General features: G+C 55.1%; 2 protein-coding genes across 4 annotated transcripts; one reads left to right on the forward strand and one right to left on the reverse strand.

The window, feature by feature from the left end:
• The first annotated feature begins 19 nt into the window (after positions 1 to 19).
• EME1 (essential meiotic structure-specific endonuclease 1) lies at positions 20 to 6938 on the forward strand. Of its 3 annotated transcripts, XM_087854496.1 has the most exons (10): positions 20 to 72; positions 1110 to 1210; positions 1300 to 2108; positions 2197 to 2324; positions 4120 to 4209; positions 4298 to 4419; positions 4598 to 4721; positions 4956 to 5071; positions 5835 to 6024; positions 6257 to 6938. In XM_087854496.1, exons 3-10 carry the CDS (start codon positions 1325 to 1327, stop codon positions 6431 to 6433), a joined length of 1731 nt encoding a protein of 576 aa, XP_087710622.1. In that variant the 5' UTR covers positions 20 to 72; positions 1110 to 1210; positions 1300 to 1324; the 3' UTR covers positions 6434 to 6938. The 3 variants fall into 3 exon arrangements, with proteins under 3 accessions (XP_087710622.1, XP_045628992.2, XP_087710623.1); XM_045773036.2 differs by having other exon boundaries at positions 1300 to 2324; positions 4120 to 4205; XM_087854497.1 differs by having other exon boundaries at positions 1300 to 2324; positions 4120 to 4205; positions 6420 to 6938.
• LRRC59 (leucine rich repeat containing 59) lies at positions 6717 to 19419 on the reverse strand. The gene is made up of 7 exons (XM_045773039.2): positions 19073 to 19419; positions 17877 to 17936; positions 16113 to 16271; positions 15779 to 15883; positions 12492 to 12564; positions 10263 to 10436; positions 6717 to 8660 (listed from the first exon to the last, which is right to left on the reverse strand). Exons 1-7 carry the CDS (start codon positions 19175 to 19177, stop codon positions 8416 to 8418), a joined length of 921 nt encoding a protein of 306 aa, XP_045628995.1. The 5' UTR covers positions 19178 to 19419; the 3' UTR covers positions 6717 to 8415.
• Between the last annotated feature and the right edge of the window lie 8 nt (positions 19420 to 19427).

Raw genomic sequence — 19427 nt, forward strand, 5'->3', positions numbered from 1 at the left:
CTGCTTCCGCTACCGGGGGATCTGCTTCCGGGGCCTGCGCGGCGGTTGAAAGAGTGGCGCGAAGAGTCGCAGGTGAGTGCTGGCGTTCTGGCGCGGCGGGCGGCGGGTTGGGGCCGGATTTCTGAGCACCTCCCCGCAGGGCCTCGATGACCGGGGTGTCCCGGGCTCCGCCGCGCGGCGTGGACGCGCCGGGCCGGCCTGGCAGGCAACCTCGATTTGCCGTACTCCAGCGAGGTGCAGGGAGCGGACTCAGAGGAGTCCCTCCCTAGACTTTCAGCGTCCTTTACGAGTGCTTACTGTCGGCTACGTGCTGTGCTAAGCGCTGTGGATGCACGATTTCATTTACTAAGCACAGTCTTATGAAGTAGGTGTTGTTATTCCTGTTTTACTAAATTGGAAGGCGAGGCTCAGGGAGGTTACATGGCCCATCCGGGGTCACACTTACAGTGTTAGTGAATGTTTATTCGAGGAGTGATTCTTGTACACGACCCAGCAGTTGCGCTTCCAGGTATACATGCAAGAGAATGGAAAACCTGTCCCCACAAAAACCTGGACATGAATGTTCCTGGCAGCATTATTCATATCTGTCAGTGCTGAACGGAGAAACAAATTGTGGCATATCTATGCGGTGGAATGTTATTCAGCCATAAAAAGCCGTGAAGTGCGGGGGTTTGCCACAACGTAAACGAATCTTTTGAGACATGCTGAGTGAAAGGAGGCAGTCACAAAGGACCACACGCTCTATGATTCTGTTTGTACTAGATATCCAGAACAGGCAAATCCATAAAAAACAAGTAGATTCGTGGTTGCCAGGAGCTGGGGGGAGGGGGAGGTGAACCGTGACTGCTTAACCGCCATGGGATTTCTTTTTTGGGGTGGTGAGAATATTCTGGAATTAGAAAGTGATGCACAGTTTTGTGAATATACTAAAAACTACTGAACTGTACACTTGAAAGGGCAGTTTATGGTATGTGAATTATATCTCAATTTTTAAAGAAAGGATGACTTAACATCTACATTTCAATTGCAGAGATCAACAAGGGGGTGGTATTGAGTCTTGTTACTATTGCATTAGCATTTTCTGATAGTAATCTCCACTTTGTTTCTAGGTCACCTTGACCTAGGATTTGAGGAGTCCTGTTGGACTACAGACAGCTGAGTTCCAGATTGAATGCATTGGGACCATATCCTGTTTTTCGGTTTCTATATTGTATGTATTTCCATAAAGTTTGGCCACAGAACATGTCTAATGGACAGAGCTCAGTGCTACAGTCTGTCTCATCTCTCTTTTCGTTTTAGGGAATTAATTTGATAGCACGTATTGATGGCTCTAAAGAAGTCATCGCTCTCACAGGGTTCCAGTGAGAGTGACTCTGAAGAGTTGCCAACATTTACCTTCCTGAAGAAGAAACCATCTTCAACAAAGAGGCGGCAGCCTCAGAGGGAGGAGAAGATTGTTGTGGTTGTCACCTCAGATTCTGAGGCCTCCTGTCCTCCATCACCAAGGTTGAAAGCTGTACCACCTATCCCAGACACAGCTGAACCTGTCACACAAACAGAGCCAGTCAGGGTGCTAAGCAGTGAAAGTGAGGATGGGGAAGAATTAATGCCCCTGGCTGAGAGGCTTGCATGTAAATTTTTGACCCGCAAGCAGCTGAGCCCTGAGGATTCTAGCTCCCCAGTTAAAAATGTATGGGATCATCAAAATAGTGAAGGAGCATCATGTGACTGGAAAAAACAACCCTTTCCAAAGGTCACTGATCTTCCCCTCCATGACACCTCAGAGAGACATGCATCAAATAACAAGGACCCTGCAGGAGACAATCCACACCATCAGCTTCCGGCCTTCAAAGTTACCTGCCCTGTCCAGGACAGCAGCTGGACCGTAACCAGAACAGATGCGGAGGTCCCCCCACTTCAGAAGAGAACCAGGCATAGCCAGAAGGTCCAGAGGGGAGGTTCGCAGGGATGCCAGCCACGGAGACAAGCAAGCCAGGAGCGCGCCCTGAGACAACAGGAGAGAACGAAGAAGACTGCCCTGGTTAACAGGCTGAAAGCTCAGAGGCCTGAGGAATGCTTAAAGCACGTCATCGTGGGGCTGGATCCAGGTCCTCCTAGCATCCGTCTTCATCCTGGGCTGAGGTACCTGCTTCCTGGGCCGGTGCCTGACCGCCTTTCTCCCATCATCTGTTGCAGTGCTTTTGCAGGTGGAAGGGGGAGGCCAGCTCCTCGGGGCGCTGCAGTCCATGGAGTGCCGCTGTGTGATCGAGGCGCAGGCCGTGCCGTGCAGTATCACCTGGAGGAGAAGGGCCGGAGCAGCCGAGGTAGCGGTGTTCTGGCCAGTGGCTCTCGGGGCCGGTAGCATTCTCCAGTCCTGACAGTCGAAAATGTCTAGATGTTGCCAAATGTCCCTTGTGGGGAAATACTAGCCCTGGTTGAGGACCACTGGCATATTTGTTACCATGTGTAGGCCTGAAGGGATGAGGGGAGGAAGTGGTTACCAGAATCCGGAAGGAGAGAGAAATGTAGAGAAGACCCCCTTGAGAGAAGCCTGACCTCCCGTAGAGGGACATAGCAGACGCTAAGTGACCCATTTCGAGGGAGCCAAGGAAATAGCTCGACTTCACTCCTCCCTCCCTCTCTTCCTCCCTCCAGTCTCCTGTTGGGTTTCCCACTTGGCCATTTGCACCAGAGAGCCTGGTAATGTGGTCTCCTGCAGAGAGCAGAGCTGAAGGGGGAGAGTGGCTCTGTGGGGCAGAGGGAAGATAATCTGCATAGGATTCCTAGTTCTAACTGGGCTTTGGGAATGAGTGGGCTTGTGCTTGAATCTCAGGCCCCAGGGTCCTAAGGCTTTATTGGTATGACCCCGGGCAAATCATTTCATCTCTTTGGTCCTTGTGTGTAAAACGAGGACATTGTTGCATCCCCTGGGGTGCCCCATGCTGTGGGGACGGAGATAACCAAGCCTCGAGCGTATAGTAGGCACACAGCAAATGATCTTCCTTGGCCCCGGCTCCCGAGGTTTCTACAGCTCCTGTGCCTTCCACTCCTCCTATCTGCGAATCCAAAATACTCCACCCCTCATTTTTAAGGGTCTCTAGATGAAACATTACGATTTTTTTTTCCTCTCTCGGGGCGCCTGGCTGGCTCAGTGGGTAAAGCGTGAGACTCTTGATCTCAGGGTCATGAGTTCAAGCCCCACGTTGGGCATGGAGCCTGCTTAAAATGATTCCCCCCCCCCTCTTTTGGATCTCATAATTTTCTCAGTAATTTAGGGCAACTGCACACTTTTTAATTTGGGGTATTAGCAAATCTTTATATTCATATTGCAGACTTATCTTGCAAGGTGCTTCCAGATTCTCCCTCCTGTGTCCGTGGCAGTTCTCCTACACAGAAGGAGTTCTCACCCCGCATCATGGGTGGGGAGTGGCGGGGGCAGGGGGTTGAAGTTCAAAGCTTTGTGAAGGGTCACAGCTGATTGGTGGCCAAGCAGGAGCTAGAGGCCAGCCCTTCTCCCCCTGCACTTAGCTGCGTTATGGGTCTTGGCATTTGCTTATAGGGACCCAGTGAGAAAGCCTTCCCCACGAGCCCTGCTCCCAGTCCCTCTGTCACTCTGTGCTGCTGCGGGAGTGTCTCCTGGGAGGCCGCCCTGTGGCGATGGTGAAGAGGACAGGCCCTCCCAGGCGGCAGCTCCCCTTGTGGCTCTTTTCTGTCACACACAACCTGTGTGTCTGTAAGGGCCACTCAGCTCCTGGTCAGCCTCTGCTCTCAAAGGCCAAGTACTTATTTGCACAAAACCCTCTGGAAGTTTCCTTTCCCTCTATTCCCCTGTCCAAAGTGCACAGAAACATTGGCAGTTCTCAGCCCATTTTAGCTCCTCTTCTTCACCACCTCTGAGACATGGTACACCAAAGCTGAACAGCTGAGGACCGGGGAGGGACAGGATCATGGGTTATTATTTCTTGCCACGTGGCTTCGTTCCAGAAGAAAAATAATAATGCAAAAATGGTTTCAGCTGATGCCGGTGCGTTCATTCACCCAGAAGGCCTGGGTCTTTCTCGCAGGTGCTGAGCACCTGCTGACCTGCCTCCCTGTGCTGGGTTCTGGGTCCTTTGGCAGGATGGACAGGAGGACTGGGTGGAGGAACCGATGGTCCTGGTGCTGCTCCCGGCGGAGGCGTTTGTGCCCATGGTCCAGAACTTCAGGCAGGTGGGCAGAGCGGGCTGGGCGCTGAGGCATGGGACAGATGGCCAACTCCAGGGAACGAACGTTAACACAGCGTCTGCCCTTCCTGCAGGGAAGTCTGGGCGGCCCTGAGAAGGGGAGGGAAACACTGCGGAGCTTTGTGACTGACGCCACTGCGAGGGCAGCTGGGAAAGCTCTGTCACTGGTGATTGTGGATCAGGAGAAATGCTTCAGGTTTGAATTGGTCCTCGAGACTTAGCGTGAAAAGGGGCAGCTCCACCAGGGGTGACCTTACTCATCCCTGATCTGGGTCCCCCCTCACAAGCCCTGTGCTCTGGTCGGGTCTACTCACCCCTGTTCTGCCCAAGCTCAGCCTGGAGCTGCTGCTCTCTGGTTTCCTCCCCTGTTCCAGTGCTCCGAACCCTCCAAGAAGAAGGAAGCAGGGCGTGGCAGAAAGGGGGCAGGCCAAGGAGAAGCAGCAGAGACGACCAGAGGCCATCGCAGGGCACGTGGTGTCCAGGGTAGACGTGGAAGAGGTAAGAACCTTGTGTTGCCCGAGTCGGGCTGGGCTCCCGCTCTCATCGAACCCAGTTTGCTCTAGATCGGGAGCAGAGTGCCTGCCGGACACGCCTTTCTGCCTCGGCCCGGAGGAGGAGAGAAGGGGCGAAACGGAGCCAAGGGGCTGGAGTGCAGGTTCGGCGGGCGTGAGCAAGGAATCTCAGACAAGTCTCCCTCCGCTCCTCCAACCCGTCCTGCTTTCGGGCCTCTAGGCATTGGTGGATCTGCAGCTGTACACGCAGGCCCAGGCCCGAGTCGTGCGGAGCTGGAAGGAGCTGGCCGACTTCGCGTGCGCGTTCACGAAGGCTGTGGCCGAGGCGCCCTTCAAGTGAGTGCGCGGGCAAGTCTCCGCCCCGCTGCCAGGCCCTGTGCGTGTAGCGCTTCTGGCCCCCACTACAGTCCTTTTCCCCGAACTCTGCTGCCAGCCCTGGGCCGTGAGGCTGGCGGTAGAAGGAGCCAACCTCGTGCTGGGGACGCGCCGGGGATGCTCGTGAGGAGCCCTCGAGCCCAGCGCCTTTAAAACGTTCTGCGGTAGCTCACCTGTGAGTTCGTGTTCTGCGGGCTGATGCTGGTCACCTGTGAGCCACGTTACCGGGATCCGTCCCAGGTCCAGTCATGGTGTCATAAGCCCTCATAAAACAAACTTGAAGCCTACTTAGCTCTGGGAGTATGCGTAGCCAGAATTTAAAATCAGGAGGGGACCTCAGTTTCTGCCCAAGGGAACAGAGGCCTGAGGACTGCCTTGTCTAAGCTCCTAGTGTTAGAAGTGGTACCAGACTCCCAGACTGCCTGCCACCCAGTGCCTAGTGGCTGTCCCTGTGCACACTGCCTCTCTGGTCAATACAACCCAATGCCAACATGGGAAATAATCTGGCAGTTTTCTGGCAACTTCTCTCTTAATGAAAAGGACTGGATGTCATTTTTAAGGGAAATGGCAGGTAGAACTGCTTGGGAACAAAGGGAGCGCCCAGATAGGCCAGATACCACACGGTGGTCGCCTCTTGTGGGGTCGATGGAGGGTTTTTAAGTTTCCAGTGAAGGGGACAGGTGGAGTGATGAGTGACTCACAGCTCTTCAATTGCTGTTCACAGGAAGCTGCGAGATCAAACTAGTTTCTCCTTCTGCCTGGAGAGTGACTGGGCTGGAGGAGCAAAGGTAGACCGCGCGGGCAGGGGACTCGCCCTGGTCTGGAGGAGACAGATTCAGCAGCTGAACCGAGTCAGCCTGGACATGGCCAGCGCCATTGTGGACACCTACCCTTCCCCCCAGCTCCTGGTCCAGGTAGGCTGCTCCAGTCAGTGGTCACCTCCAGCACCCTGTGCCTCTAGTGGACTCCTAGTTTCCCTGGAGGGCACTGGTAGTCAGCAGTGCAGGCCTGCTGAGATCAGTGAACCACTGACCCAGGGACAGAGGACAGCTTCTCATGCCCTCCCCCCAAGCTTACTGCCCCCCTGTTGCTGGACAGGGGTGACCCCGGGTGGCACAGTATCAAGAAGTCATTTGCCACTTTTAGGCTTACAGGCGGTGTCTCTCAGAGCAAGAACGCCAGAATATGCTCGCAGACATACAGGTGCGCCGCGGGGAAGGCGTGACCGCCACCTCCCGCCGGGTCGGACCAGAGCTATCCAGGCGCATCTACCTTCAGATGACCGCTCTGCAGCCAGATCTCTCTTTAGACAGTGCAGACTGATGCCAGCCCTGGGGGAGCAGGATGAGAAGCTGGACATTTGCACCTCACCCAGCTCGGAAGAGAACCCCAGGAAGAGGCCGGGAGCATCTCCTGAAGCACAAGCCTGGGTCAGGCTCACACACACTCCTTCCTGGGTGTATCTCCAGAGGGCTCCCTGTCAACGTGGGACAGACGGCCGAGATACTTGTGTTCACCCTCACAAGCACTGAATGTCCCTCCCCCAGCCTGCCGGGCACGAATCACCCTACCCTGGCAGCCCTCAAAACACAAAGGAACAAAGACAGACCACTCAGACACGTATTTAATAACTGTAGAAATCCAGAAGAACCTCAGCTTCAAATCTCGAGATCATGACTGAACCTCCCTCAGCGGGCTGGCTGGGCCCCGCCTCCCTCTCCCCCACTGAGGCCGCCTCAGCCAGCGCCCTGCCTGGGGCCGACTTCCCCATCCTCTTAACCTCATCTCACATACTATGTATTCGGTTTCAATAAAGCATTTGTACCAATGGCTCTGGAGCTTGGAGGAAGACTAAGGAATGTGTAGTGATTCTGAGTAAGGTGTGGGCCTTTGCAGCAGAGGTCTGTGGGGGCAAAAGGAACAAGTCACTCTTCCAGTATGAGGACAGTCACGAGGGCAGTCCTAGCCACATGAGCCACCGAGGTTGAAAGCTAGACCTCACTCTGTCTCGGAATCATGACAGGTTTTTGCTCTCCTGAGGGAATGGCAAGAAGCCTGCAATTGGGAGTTTTCAGTGAGTGAGCACCGTGCCGACCATGTCTTATCCCTTCCTCTGGCTTCTGTGACAACAGGAGGCCAAGGAGGCCCCAGGGCAAGAAGAGGCTTCATGGGGCCGGCAGGACAGTCCCGCCCGTCTGTGCTAGCCTTTCGGAAACACACCACTTTTAAACTCCACGGTGCTACTCCTTTCCCTTCGTTGCGGAGGTGGTTACAGGTCTAGACTCAAACAGTGCGAAACCTCCAGCCCTAAGAAACTTGAGTTTGCAGGCTGCCTCTGACTTTGTCACACTGACCAGCGACAGCTGTCACAGACAGAATGGCTTCACAACGGTCCACCTCCTCATTTACTGGCAATCGGGGAGTTAATGCTCTAACACTGAGCCAAGGAGCCCGGACCGTTTTTGTGAAAGCCATATAAGCAGGGGCCGGACTCAGCAGGAGCTGCTCGGACCCTCATGGCTGGGAGAATTCCATCTGTGGGACACAAAGCTGCCTACTGTCAAAGAGGCTGCACTCCAGCCGAGAGACGCTCAGTTCCGGTGTGAGTGCTCTTCTTCCCAGACATTGTTAAGGAAGCAAAATGATGGAGAGGCAACTGGAGGGGGAGTCTAGTTCTTCCTCAAACTAGCTGGGAGACCGCAGGCAAGTCATGGAAGGCCTCAGTTTCCCTGTCTGCACGTGTTATATTGGACTGGATGGTCCTTTAGTTCCTTTCACAGCCTGAGATTTTGTATGGTCGTTAAAATGTCTGAGGTCCTTAAGAAAATAGGTACCCCCCCACCCCCCAATTTAGGCTGGATTTGCAGAGCATGGTGTTTCCTTAGTCCCCGATATCACACTGCCTCCTGATCTACCCTGGCTACGCGGGGAGGAAGGAAAGGAAGGGTTTGTGACGTACAAAAGTATAAATGTAGTGACAGCTGACCTGACCGTTTAGTAGAAACAAGCCTTGCCTTTACACAGCTTTGTATAACAACTAGAAAAGGCTGTTCTTCCCTCTGCCCACCCCAAGCCCGTTCCTTCAGGCATGCAGGCAACTGTCCCCACCTCCCACTTCTCCTTATTCCACCAGGGAACCCTGACTAAGGAACAAGTCCTACAAAGAGGAGATCTCAAGTACCAATCGGCAGCCACGTGAGGATGGCAGGTAGGTCTGACACTAGAAAGAGGCTGTGTCCAGCAGAACCCAATTCCATAGGAATCCGAGCTCCAAGGCTGGGAGGCAGCAGGTGTGGAGGACGAGCTCACTGCTGGGAGTCGGTCTGCAGCACCCACTGCAGGATGTCGTGGCCGCGCAGCCCCCGGACCGCATCGTCGTAGATGGCGTTCACGCTGGTGCACAGGGGCTGCCGCCGCAGCTCCGTCACCCGACAGGCCACCAGCCCGCCGGCCGCACACAGCAGCAGCAGCAGCAGCAGCTTCAGCACGGCCCACGACCGGCTGTGTCTCCGGGGCGGCGGCTTGCGGGGGCGAGAGCCGGACTTGGATTCTGGAAGGACAGAGGCAGCGCAGACAGAAAGGTTCAGTTCGCGGAGACGCGCGCTCTACCCGTGGACGCTCGGCTCGCCGTGCAGACCCGCTCACGCCCCCTCCTCAAAGACTCCCAGGCCCCGAAGAGAGCGCTTCTAAGAACGGCGGCGTTCCCACACACTCTGCCGACGCGGAGCCCAAGGCGGGAATCCTCCCCCAGTGCATCGCCAGGGAGCGCGCTCGGAACGAGAACTCATTCCGCGGGCCTCACGCAGCTCACAGTCCCCGGGGTCCCTCGGGATCGGGTCGGGCTTTCCAGGGGGCACTGAGCACAGGCTGGAGATCTGTTGTTACTGTTCGTGTGTCCTTATGAGAGAAGACGCACATAGAAAGAAACCCCAGGGACACCTGGCTGGCGCAGTCAGCTAAGCGTCCAACTCTTGGTTTCTGCTCAGGTCATGATCTCGGGGTCGTGGGATCGAGCCTCATATTGGGCTCCACCCTCAGCACGGGGTCTGCTTCAGTTTCTCCCTCTCCCACTGCCCCTCCTGCTCTCAAATAAATCAATCTTAAAAAATAAAACCCGGGAAGGTAAGCTAGCATCCTGTCAACGGTGACTGCTGCTGAGGGTGGGGGATGACAGGTGACTGCCATTTTCTGATACATATAGGGAACGTTTTTAGTTCTCTGGAATGAATACATACATTGCATTTCTAATTTTTTTAAAAATTGGTTTTGAGGGGCACCTGGGTGGCTCAGTCGTTAAGCGTCTGCCTTCGGCTCAAGTCATGATCCCAGCATTTTGGGATCGAGCCCCACATCGGGCTCCCTGCTCAGCGGGAAGCCTGCTTCTCCCTCTCCCGCTCTCCCTGCTTGTGTTCCCTCTCTCGCTGCCTCTCTCTGTCAAATAAATATATAAAATCTTAAAAAAAAATGGTTTTGAGATTTTTTTTAGACAAGAGTTTTAAAAACTTGATGGAATGCCCACATGCCAACAACTGCATGATCCTGTCATGTAGATTTTCTCACTTAATGCTACCTGTAAGAAGGTCCGATCCTCATTTTATACAAGGAAACAAAGAGGTGCCTAGGCAGCTTGCTTGTGGCCAGCAAGGGCGGGCAGCAGGGCCCCAGGCCTCCAGCTCCTTCCCCTCTCAGCTGCCTCTCCCTCAGGGGCCCCTGCTGGCCCAGAGGCTAGGCGATCCTCCCCTGCACACAGAGCCACACCGCCGCACAAACTCAACCGGACGTAGTCAGGCAACACACTAGCATGGCTGCCTGAATGCAGCTAAAGGGTTCCTCTGGTGTTCGAGCAAAGAGAGCGAGCGCTCTGTTCCGACCTGGACAGAGAAGCAGAGGCAGTGCCGGCTTCCCTGACGCGGTAGCGTGCGCTCAGCATGCCCACGTGCACGGCACAGAGGACGTGAGCGACTTGAAGGGCAGCCCCCTGTCCTGGGACCGCTCTCGGCCACGTGGGACCAAACACCGGCACGTCAGCACGCGGCTCTGGGGAAAGAAAGCAGCGGAGTACGCGCCCCCCAGGACGGCCCCCCAGCCCTGCCTCACGCCGCGCTCATCTGTGCCCCCGCTGCACCCCAGCTGGAACCCCGCCACCACGTACTCGGGGCCTGATTCGTCTCCTTCTTGGGCTTCTTCTCCTGCTCCCGCTTGGCTGCTTTGAGGGCGTCGTACTCCTTTCTCCGGCGCTCCTTCTCTTCCGCCTTCTCCCGCTTCCGCAGCTCCCGCTCCTGAGCCTCCTTGGCTCGCTGCTTGGCCTCCCGCTTCTTCTCGGCCTCTACGGGAAAATGCACCCCAAAATGACTTCTCACCCCCCAGCCTGCAAGAGTGCTTTCCCGAGGAACTAGAAGCTGGGGTTCGGCCTCCCTTCCCTGTGCCACAGGTCACGGGAGCTGTAGTAAGAGGCAACGGCGGTCTCTCCCTCAGACGCCATAGGCTGCGCCCCGGGCTTGCGGAGTGGATGAAAGGGGCCCGAGCCCCGGGCAGCAGAGAGATTAGGGCGACATAATAAGGGGCATGGGTGATGGGCCGGGGGATTCAGAAAAGCACAGCGGGTGACAGACAGCCTTCTACAACTCGGCTGTCGGCTGTCGAGAGAGAAGCGACACCGGGGGTGTGGATTCTATGGGATTCCTATCTTCCCAGGCCTCAGAAAGGAACGTGGCACGGGAAGGGCAAGGAAGAAGAGAAAGTGAGCGCTCAAGTTCAGGGTGAGAGAAGATGGAAATGTTTTCCTGAGAAAGCAAGACTAATAATTTGTCAGAGGGTAACCCCTAGACTTCACCTCAGGAGTCCGCGACGCCTTCGGATTTACTTCACGGTTCAAGTGCATTCACATCCAGTACCCAACTTACAAATGACCGGCTTCTAAAACTGCACTCCCAAATGAGTTCTTTGGAAGCGTGAGGTACATTTTTCCAAAGCCAGAATACCACAAATTAGGGAGTTAAATGTCCTTTTAGGGCTTAAAAGCCTATCTGACCCATAATGTAGCTGAAGAGTGGTACACTAAGTTCTGGAGCTTTCCACTGTTTTTCCGTGTACAAACAAGCTCCAAGTTCCAGCTGGGCACGGAGAACGCCAAGGGCACATTACCCCCAGCCTAGAGAAACACGGGGCGGCAGGAAGTCAAGCAGCCGCGGTCCAAGCAAACACGGCATCACAGGAGCCACGCATGTAAAAGGGCCCGGTGTCACTCGGGCTCCATCTCAGGGTTTGCCCAGGACCGGGACTATGCCCCTGCCTCCCCAACCCCGGGAGTCCCCCAGTAACGGAGGCTCAGAAGTCAGCCCCTCAACGAGCACCCGCTGTGCACCAAGCCTTGTTCTAAAGGCTCGGGAGCCAGCAGTAAAGACAAGTCAGGTTCCAGCGTCTAGAGCTTTCTAGAGACAGAGACAAATGAACAAACTGTAAAGAAGACAACGATGTGTGCCACAGACAGAATAACAGAGATTGTGATGGAGTGACAGGGGGACGGCGACCCAAGCCTGGGTGCTTCTGAGGGGTTTACGGCAAAGCTAAGGCAACAGGTGAGCAGACATGAGAAAGCGCACGAACCCAGCCGTGGAAAGACCTGTGGGAAAAGCAACCAGGCCTGGCCCCTGAAGCAAGAGTGGCCCTGGGGTGCTCGAGCAACAGCACAGCCTCCAGAGGCTGGAGTTACCAGCATTCTCTCCCTGGGGTGTGGGACAGAGCAGGAGAAGCAAGCAGCTGGGGCCACGGCGGGCCTCGTCGGCCACGGAATGAAGATTGAATTTCATCCCAAGTTCCATCAGAAGCCATTAGAGTGTTTTAAGCAAATAGCAGCATAATTGACTTCTGTTTGAAAAAGATCTCCATGGCTGCCGTGCAGAGGGGGCACGAGTGTGGAGACAGGCCACGGGGGTGGGAGGCGCCAGGCCCGGCTCCAGCATGGAGGCTGAGTCACAGGGCGGCCCAGACGGGAGGAAGCGTCACACACGGGACTGGCTGACAGACTGGATGTTGGTGCAACTGAACAAAGACAACCTGGCCACCTTTCCAATTTCAGGCTTGAGTCAGTGCAGGAATGGGGACTGCCTATTGCGGGGGGTCCCTGGGAGGCCTTGAAGGGCACTGTCTTGGCCATGCTTAAGTTCCAACGCCTCTTAACCCTCCTGGCAGGCTGCAGGGCTCTGGAGCTCAGCGGACAAGCCAGGACTGGAGACAGACGCGTCGGCCAGAGATGACGCCGTACACCGCCACACCGCTCCCCGCTGCTCTGCGTGCCCTTCCGTGGAGCCCAGCTCCTGCCGCACGGGAGTCAGCAGCTGGGGAAGGATGGGAAGAGGGCTGGAGGAGGGGCGGCACGTACCTCGTTCTACCTCCAGCCGCCGCTGCCTCTCTCGCTCCTGATCGGCCTGCAGGGCCTTCATGTGCTGCAACACCTGCGGAGGGAGGGGTGCTGAAGTGCCCGGGCAGGGGCGCCTGGGGCACACGCCCGCTCGGGAGGCTCCAAAGTGCCCCCTGCTCTTTTCAGGCCGGTGCAGCCCCATGCAATGGAGAGCTAAGGGAGGCAATCCCGTCTCCGTCTAAGTCACGATGCCGGCCTTGGTTGGAGACGGATCATTTGAGCCCAGGTCACTAAAGCTGTGAGCAGACACATTTGGGAAATGCATGGCCAGCTGGAGTGTGTAAGGAGTCCTGCTCTTTAGTTACTGTCACAAGCGCGATCTCCCGTCATCCCCCAGCAACTCTGCTGACGAGCAGGGACGGCACTTCCCCCGAGACCTCCCGCCCTCGCTCCCTTGGCTACCTTACCCAAGTTCCGGCCCTTCCCATCTAGGGAGGCGTCTTACCTCTCTCGGTCACAACACTAGGTTCCCTAAGGGCGGAGACTGCTGTCCCATCCGCCGGCTAGACACCCAATACATGTTTGATGAACAACTGCCTGGCTCCCCATTTCAAGAGGCAAAAAGCCAAGGCGGCGGAAGGGGGTGGGGGGAGTGATCTGTCCACGTCACATGGCTCCCAAGTAGCACAGCTAGGAGTACAGGTCTTCTGAGCTCCTGGGCCAGAGCCTGTGTCACTCACATCAGCACACAGAACAAGGAAGCCTCTCGGAGGAAGGGAAGAGCCATTCGGCCCACCCAGCAGACAACGCCCTAGCACCCAGAGGCCCTCAATCCTCATCTACTCAGTCACGGATGGCCTCTGACTCAAACGGCCCCAGAGATTCTCACTAAGAGCACAGTTAGGGGAGGAGGTAAAAAATTTTATTTTTTAGGTTTGTTTGTATCTTTAGAAGCTGGTATCCCTTGGATGTAGAGGACAGAGTGAAAGCGTAGAGCCCAGCACAATCCTGACTCTACCACTTCCTAACTGTGTGACCTTAGCGAGTGACTTAACCTCTCGGGCGCCCTGCCAGAGTCTGCTTTGAAGCTACCAGGAACCCTGTCCGGGGCAATCCAGGCCTCGAACCTGCTGCAGCCTCCCGGAAGGGAGTCAAGCTCACTAAACAACGGCCGCTCAACAAGGAGTGCAGGATCTGTTGGAGGGTCAAGCCTGATGGCGGGAGGCAGCCCAAGTTCAAAGTCCCCGTCTCCCTCTGAACTCCAAATACTAAATAAACACCAACCATGCCGGTGGTTTTAAGGGGTGTGCAGGTGGCTCAATAAAGAGCCAAGAGGTTTAAGAGACCCAGGCTCCAACACATTAGGGGTTACCTGACAACACAGCAAGCTCAGAAATGGGAGCGACTCCTCTAGCCTGGACTGTGAGCCGCGGAGGGCACGTTTTGTCTACCTGCGCCAGTCCGCAGCCTCCAGTAAGCACTTGATAAATACTGTCCAGCTAACAAATTATTTTTAATAGGCGCTGTACCGTGCACGAAGCCTATCAGTTACTGCAGCTGACCCATTCACCCACACAAGGTCAGAGCTGGTAAGGGCTAAACTAACTCCTAGGGACAAGTGACCTCATGGTGGCTGGCCCAAGCCACCCCACTACGATGCCTAATGGTGTGCCGCGTGCCAGGGACCTCACTGGGCCGCAGTGCCAGGGAGCATGGCTTCAGTGACCATCCCCACAATGCAGCGGGCTCCCTGGAGCTCTGTCCGGAAGCTATAGGCTGATACTAGAGATCTTGGTGCTCAACAAAAATGATCTTTGTGGAATATCAGCAATTTCATAGGGTTTAACATATTATTAGTTGAATGAATACATGGGTAAATGAAACGTGTGTGTATAGTGAGCTTTTTCTGTGTCAGAGACACGGAAGGGAGCTCTGCTTCCCAGGGTTATGAGCATCAGGAGGTGAGGCATAAAGCACGTGGGACAAAGGGAGCGCGGTGGGTCACAGCTCCTGCTATTCTCCAGAACAGACAGCACTCCTAAAGCACCAGGACGTCACTGATCACTTGTACTGTGCCCAGCTAAGGGCAAGCTGTTGCCGTGGCTACCGGGCTCGCACTGACCTTGTACCTGGTCTCCTGTGACAATGGGTGAGACACACGATGAGACTTTCTAAGAAGCCCTGAACTAACCATAAGAAAGGCCATTATTCCTGAGATTCACCTAGAGACCCACCATGCCCACATTTTACTTCCATTAATTCTAGCATTTCAAGTTAAAGGGTTTCAAGTCCTTTCTGTTCATCATGCCTCCTAAACATGGCCAAGAAAGCCATCTGGCACTCAGCTGTTGGGAAAAAAAGCTGGAAGAAAAAGTGACTGGGGCTGGCGTTGGAGAGATGCGGTGCGAGGCATGGGCACCGGGGGGGTGGCTCAATTGGTTAAGCATCTGACTCTTGATTTCGGCTCAGGTCGTGATCTCAGGGCTGTGAGATCGAGCCCCACGTCGGACTCCTGCACTCAGTGTGAAGCATGCTTGGGAGTCTCTCTCCCTGCCTCTACCCTACCCTGCCTGCACATGCTCTCTAAAAATAAAATAAAATAAAAATCCTAAAAAAACAAAAACAAAACAAAACAAAAAACAGTGCGAGGGATCTTCAGGGCTGTTGGCAACATCTGCCTTCCATGCTGCCTAGTTCCTCGCTCCTACATCGGACGACCTGACTGAAATCAAATGTCAGATCTGCCAGGATGTGTCTGCTTATAGGTATAAGCTTACGAGTATTAACAACACCTTTGTTATCAAAATTCCTACAGTAACTATGACTCAGATAATCTTCTTTTCCCATTTAAAGAACTGTCAATGGTGCAATGTTGGATTAGGCAAAGTCCCGGTTTCTTTTTTCTTTTTTTTAAGATTTTATTTATTTGTCCGAGAGAGTGTGTGCACACAAGCAGGGGGGAGCAGCAGAGGGAGAAGCTGGGTCCCCACTGAGCAGGGAGCCCAGTGCGGGACTCGATCCCAGGACTCTAGGATCATGACCTGAGCCGAAGGCAGTCGCTTCACTGACTGAGCCCCCAGGCACCCAAGGTCCTGGTTTCTTAAGAATGGAAGTTCTGCAGGAGAGAAGCCAGTACCGTTCTCCAACTTGTAAAGTCAACACAGAAAAAAGGTCCCCCTGCCTGACAGGCTGGTAGTAGCCATATTTCCCCAAGACCTTAGTGCTGGAAACCAAACACAGCTACAGGTGCCCTGGGAGGGAAAAACAAGAGGAGGCAGAGGCGGGTCCCAGGGGAACTTCGTGCTTACCTTGTTGGCACACTGCTTGCACTGCTTCTCGTCCAGGCAGTCCCCTGCCACTTTGGCCAGGGCAGGATCCAGCGGGTTATCCTTCAGATCCAACCACTTCAGGCTCTGAAGAGACCGGACAGAGAGGCTGGTCAAGCCCAGGTTCACACACAGAATCCCTCGAAGTGAACCGATGCGCAGGAAGAAAGCCCCCGCGTGTTCCAGCTGCAGGGACAGCCATCCGAGGTGGCACCCCCACGGGGGTGTTCCTGCCAGCTGCTCTCACGGCCGTGCTCCACCCACCCTGGGGCCCTCTGCCTCACCTGGCACGGAACCCTGGTTCCCGAACTGTTACCTTGAGCTGCGCGAAGCTGACGGGCAGGGTCACCAGCCTGTTGTTGAGAAGATCCAGGTGCTGGAGGTTGACCAGGCGGCCAAAGTCAGCGGGCAGCTGCTGCAGCTTATTTTTACTCAGGTCTAACTTCACCAGGTGTGTGAGGCTGCAGAAATCCGCCTAGGACCCGGACAGGGGACACCTAAGCCCCGCACTCCCACCTCGGCGGGAGACGCCAGAGCCCTCCAAGTGGAGGGGGCCGTGCATAAACCCTCCCCCTCCCCGCCACTAGCTCTCCCACCAGCGAGCAGATGCAGCCCACACCCAGCGCTTCCGGCCTAAGTACTGAGATGTGTCCAAGGACTTAGCACAAAGTCGACACTAAGTGCATGTTCCCTCATGCTGTGCGCCCTGCAACCCAACCTCCACATTGCTCCTGGAGGAACTAGGGGCCCCTCCAGCCCCCCCACGGTACCCTATGCTCTCCTTTCACAGCAGAGGTCAAAGCGCAGCGTGACCATCCACTTCCCTAAAACGATCGAGCGCCCCTCATCCCGTCAAGTACTCGGTGTTATTCTCTGTTCTTTGCAGCACCTAGCACAGTACCCATCGCAGTGACACTCCCACCGTGGCACAGAGGCACTGCTCACGCTCCCTGGGGACCCGTAACCGCTCTCTGGGGACCTGTAACCACCAACGGATCTGCAGTGCCGAGGAAGGCACAAACAACCAAACACACTCAGATTGAAAAGCGCACTGGGGGGGGGGGGGGCGCTGCGTGACTGCCGACAACGTGTGCATGGCGGCGGGCGGCAAGGACTTGCCACCGTACTTTCACTAGACATGAAATGCTTCCGAGAAGCAGTGGGATCTCGCATGCTTTTTCAGTGTGAAAAACGGTTCTTGCTGAGCTGCGGGAAGATGCTAGAGATAATGAGTGAGGCCCAGGGGAATACTGACGGGGGAACAGACTAATGACCCAATGAAGAAACTGCCAACTTCTGAGACCCGATCCCCAAGCAGAACCCAGTGGAGCCCAGCAGGGAGCGACATGGCCAGAGCGATCGCCGGCAGAGACGACAACGCCAGCAGACTCAGGCCTGACACTGAAGGCACGTGGCTCTGGAGCACACACCTGCCATCACCCGGGAGGGGCCGAAGGGCGGAACCACTGTGGGGCCCACGCAGGTAAAGGACCGCGGACTGAAGACATCGCAAAGCATATGAAGGAGAAGGAGAACTGGGAGAAGTTGTGCAAGAAAGATCAAAAGGATCTGACCACAGGCTGGGTGTGTTGAACAAAAATGTGTCTCAAGTAATTCAAGGGTTGGGAGAATAATGATACAGTAGTCCCCCCAAACCACATTTTTTCCTTGTTCCTCATTAAAAGATACACAAGGAGGCTGTCCATAAACAGCTTTCTCCCTGGAATGCAGAGGAACTTACAGAATGGTCTCTACTCTCCTCTACACAATAGGGAGGTAAACTACTTTTCAAAAGAATAAAGTAAGGCAGAAAAAAAGATGACTCCCATAAGTGATTCAGCCAGCATTCTGTTGACCTTAGTTTTTCATGGCCTAACTTTCCCACTGTTCTAAAGAATGAAGCCTCTACCGTGCTTCCCTTCTTGCTGCGACAAACCACCCCACTCCACCCCCAGCACGCTCCCATTCAGTTATAGCCTGTCTGCAGGCCTGTCCTGAAATTATGGCCCTAAAGACATAACTCCCTCAAACAAGAAGCATCGGGGCTCTAGCAGGAATCGTGCTTGCCTGCCAATCTTACCGGTAGACTAGTCAGTTTATTGCAGGACAAATCCAGTACAGTGGCCTTTGGGAGGGCAGCCTAGGAAAAGAAATGCGAACAAAATGTCAAACCAACACGTGGAATGGTTCAGTGACATGAAGCATTTTCCAGCGAAAATTGCCACAACTAGGAAGGCCTTTAAAAATTAGCACTGAAATATAATGTGATAGTAATAATAATGTAATAGCTACATGCATCAACATTTAATACCTACCAAGTATCCTACATTACAATCTTAACCCTCACAACCCTGTAAAATGGGAACTATTACCACCATTTTATAAATGAGGAAATCTATGGGCATAAAGGTTAACTAGCTTGCCAAGGACAGGGACGCAGCTCTTAAGCAATGGAACTGGAATATGAACTGGAACTCTGTTCTAACTTCCATACAACAGAGCCAAGTGTCCAAAGGCAAATGTAATTCATTAAAGGCAGCAAAGGGTAGGTCACCCAAAGTGACCCTAGTGTGCCAGGGCCGGTAGGAAACCTGGTGGGAAAAGCAGGGATTATGATTTAACTCCACTTTGCCAACAAACCAGTTGCGTAATCTTCCTGGGACCTCAGGCCTCAGTTTCCTGGCGGCAAGTGTGGGAGGAGATAGGTGGTGGGGTGGGCAGCAGCAACTGGATTCCAGCCAGTTCAGGCTGAGTTGGGAAGAGCCCTTGCCAACCAAGCAGTGACACTACACGTGCCTCAAGGAAGGATGCCTCAGGGCCGAGACAGCCAGCTGGGACTGCCAGCTTCCTAGAAATGCACGGTTCCGGGCCACACCCAGGTCTGCCCAGAGGCCTACTTCTCAGAGGAGTCATTCATTCATTTATTCATTCATTCTCCGAACAGCCGGCAACCACTCCGTGGGCGCCTACTTTGAGTCAGACACGGAGCTGAGCGCTGTGAAAGCCCCCCAGATGGGAGGGGAGATTCACTCCCGATCCGTAAAAAGCCCACGGCCAAACAAGCAGCGCCTTCTCATCTTCTGGAACTGCGCCAAAGTGACACGTGTACACCCCAGGAAGAAAACTGGGGGCAGAGGTGGGCTCCCCGGGAACTTAGCCCCACTCCTCCCCCCTAGTTTTAAGATCTGGAAACTGAGGCGTAGGAAAGGAGGCGACCCGCACAGGGGCCAGCGCCAGTCTCGGGCTGGCACGTGGCCCTCGCGGGGCTATACTGACCAGCTCCTTGACGGGGACCTCGTTCAGGTCGCTGAGGCTCAGGTCCAGCTCGTTGCCGTCCAGCTTGTCGCGGAGGTTCCCGCCCTTGCTACCGGCCTTGGTCATGGTGACGCCGGCCGAGCGGTCCCGGCTCCGGGGGCTCCCACAGGAGAGGGGTTGAGAAGCCGCTCGTCGATTCAGGGGACTCGCACCCAACCGACAACGCCCGCGTCCTCCGCCGCCGCAGGTGCGAGACGCGGCCGTCCGCCCGACCGCCCGCTGCACTCTGAGCCCCGCGCCCCGCTCCCACCGGTGCCGCCGCGACGACGACCACTTCCGTGTCCACGTCACCTTCCGCGGCCACTGAGACGGGCGG

This window comes from Ursus americanus, chromosome 23, assembly GCF_024610735.1.
Source record: "Ursus americanus isolate L20-20 chromosome 23, mUrsAme1.1.p, whole genome shotgun sequence".
NCBI classification, from domain to species: Eukaryota; Metazoa; Chordata; class Mammalia; order Carnivora; family Ursidae; genus Ursus; species Ursus americanus.

Bases quoted from the DNA above. Each gene is read 5' to 3' on its own strand.
- EME1 (XM_045773036.2), top strand. From the start codon at position 1,325: ATGGCTCTAAAGAAGTCATCGCTCTCACAGGGTTCCAGTGAGAGTGAC. The intron at 4,420-4,597 runs GTTTGAATTGGT...CCCCTGTTCCAG, and splicing joins GATCAGGAGAAATGCTTCAG to TGCTCCGAACCCTCCAAGAA. The intron at 4,722-4,955 runs GTAAGAACCTTG...TCGGGCCTCTAG, and splicing joins CCAGGGTAGACGTGGAAGAG to GCATTGGTGGATCTGCAGCT.
- LRRC59 (XM_045773039.2), bottom strand. From the start codon at position 19,177: ATGACCAAGGCCGGTAGCAAGGGCGGGAACCTCCGCGACAAGCTGGAC. The intron at 15,884-16,112 runs GTAACAGTTCGG...CGGTCTCTTCAG, and splicing joins TCAGCTTCGCGCAGCTCAAG to AGCCTGAAGTGGTTGGATCT. The intron at 8,661-10,262 runs GTACGTGGTGGC...CTGTCCTTCCAG, and splicing joins GGAGACGAATCAGGCCCCGA to AATCCAAGTCCGGCTCTCGC.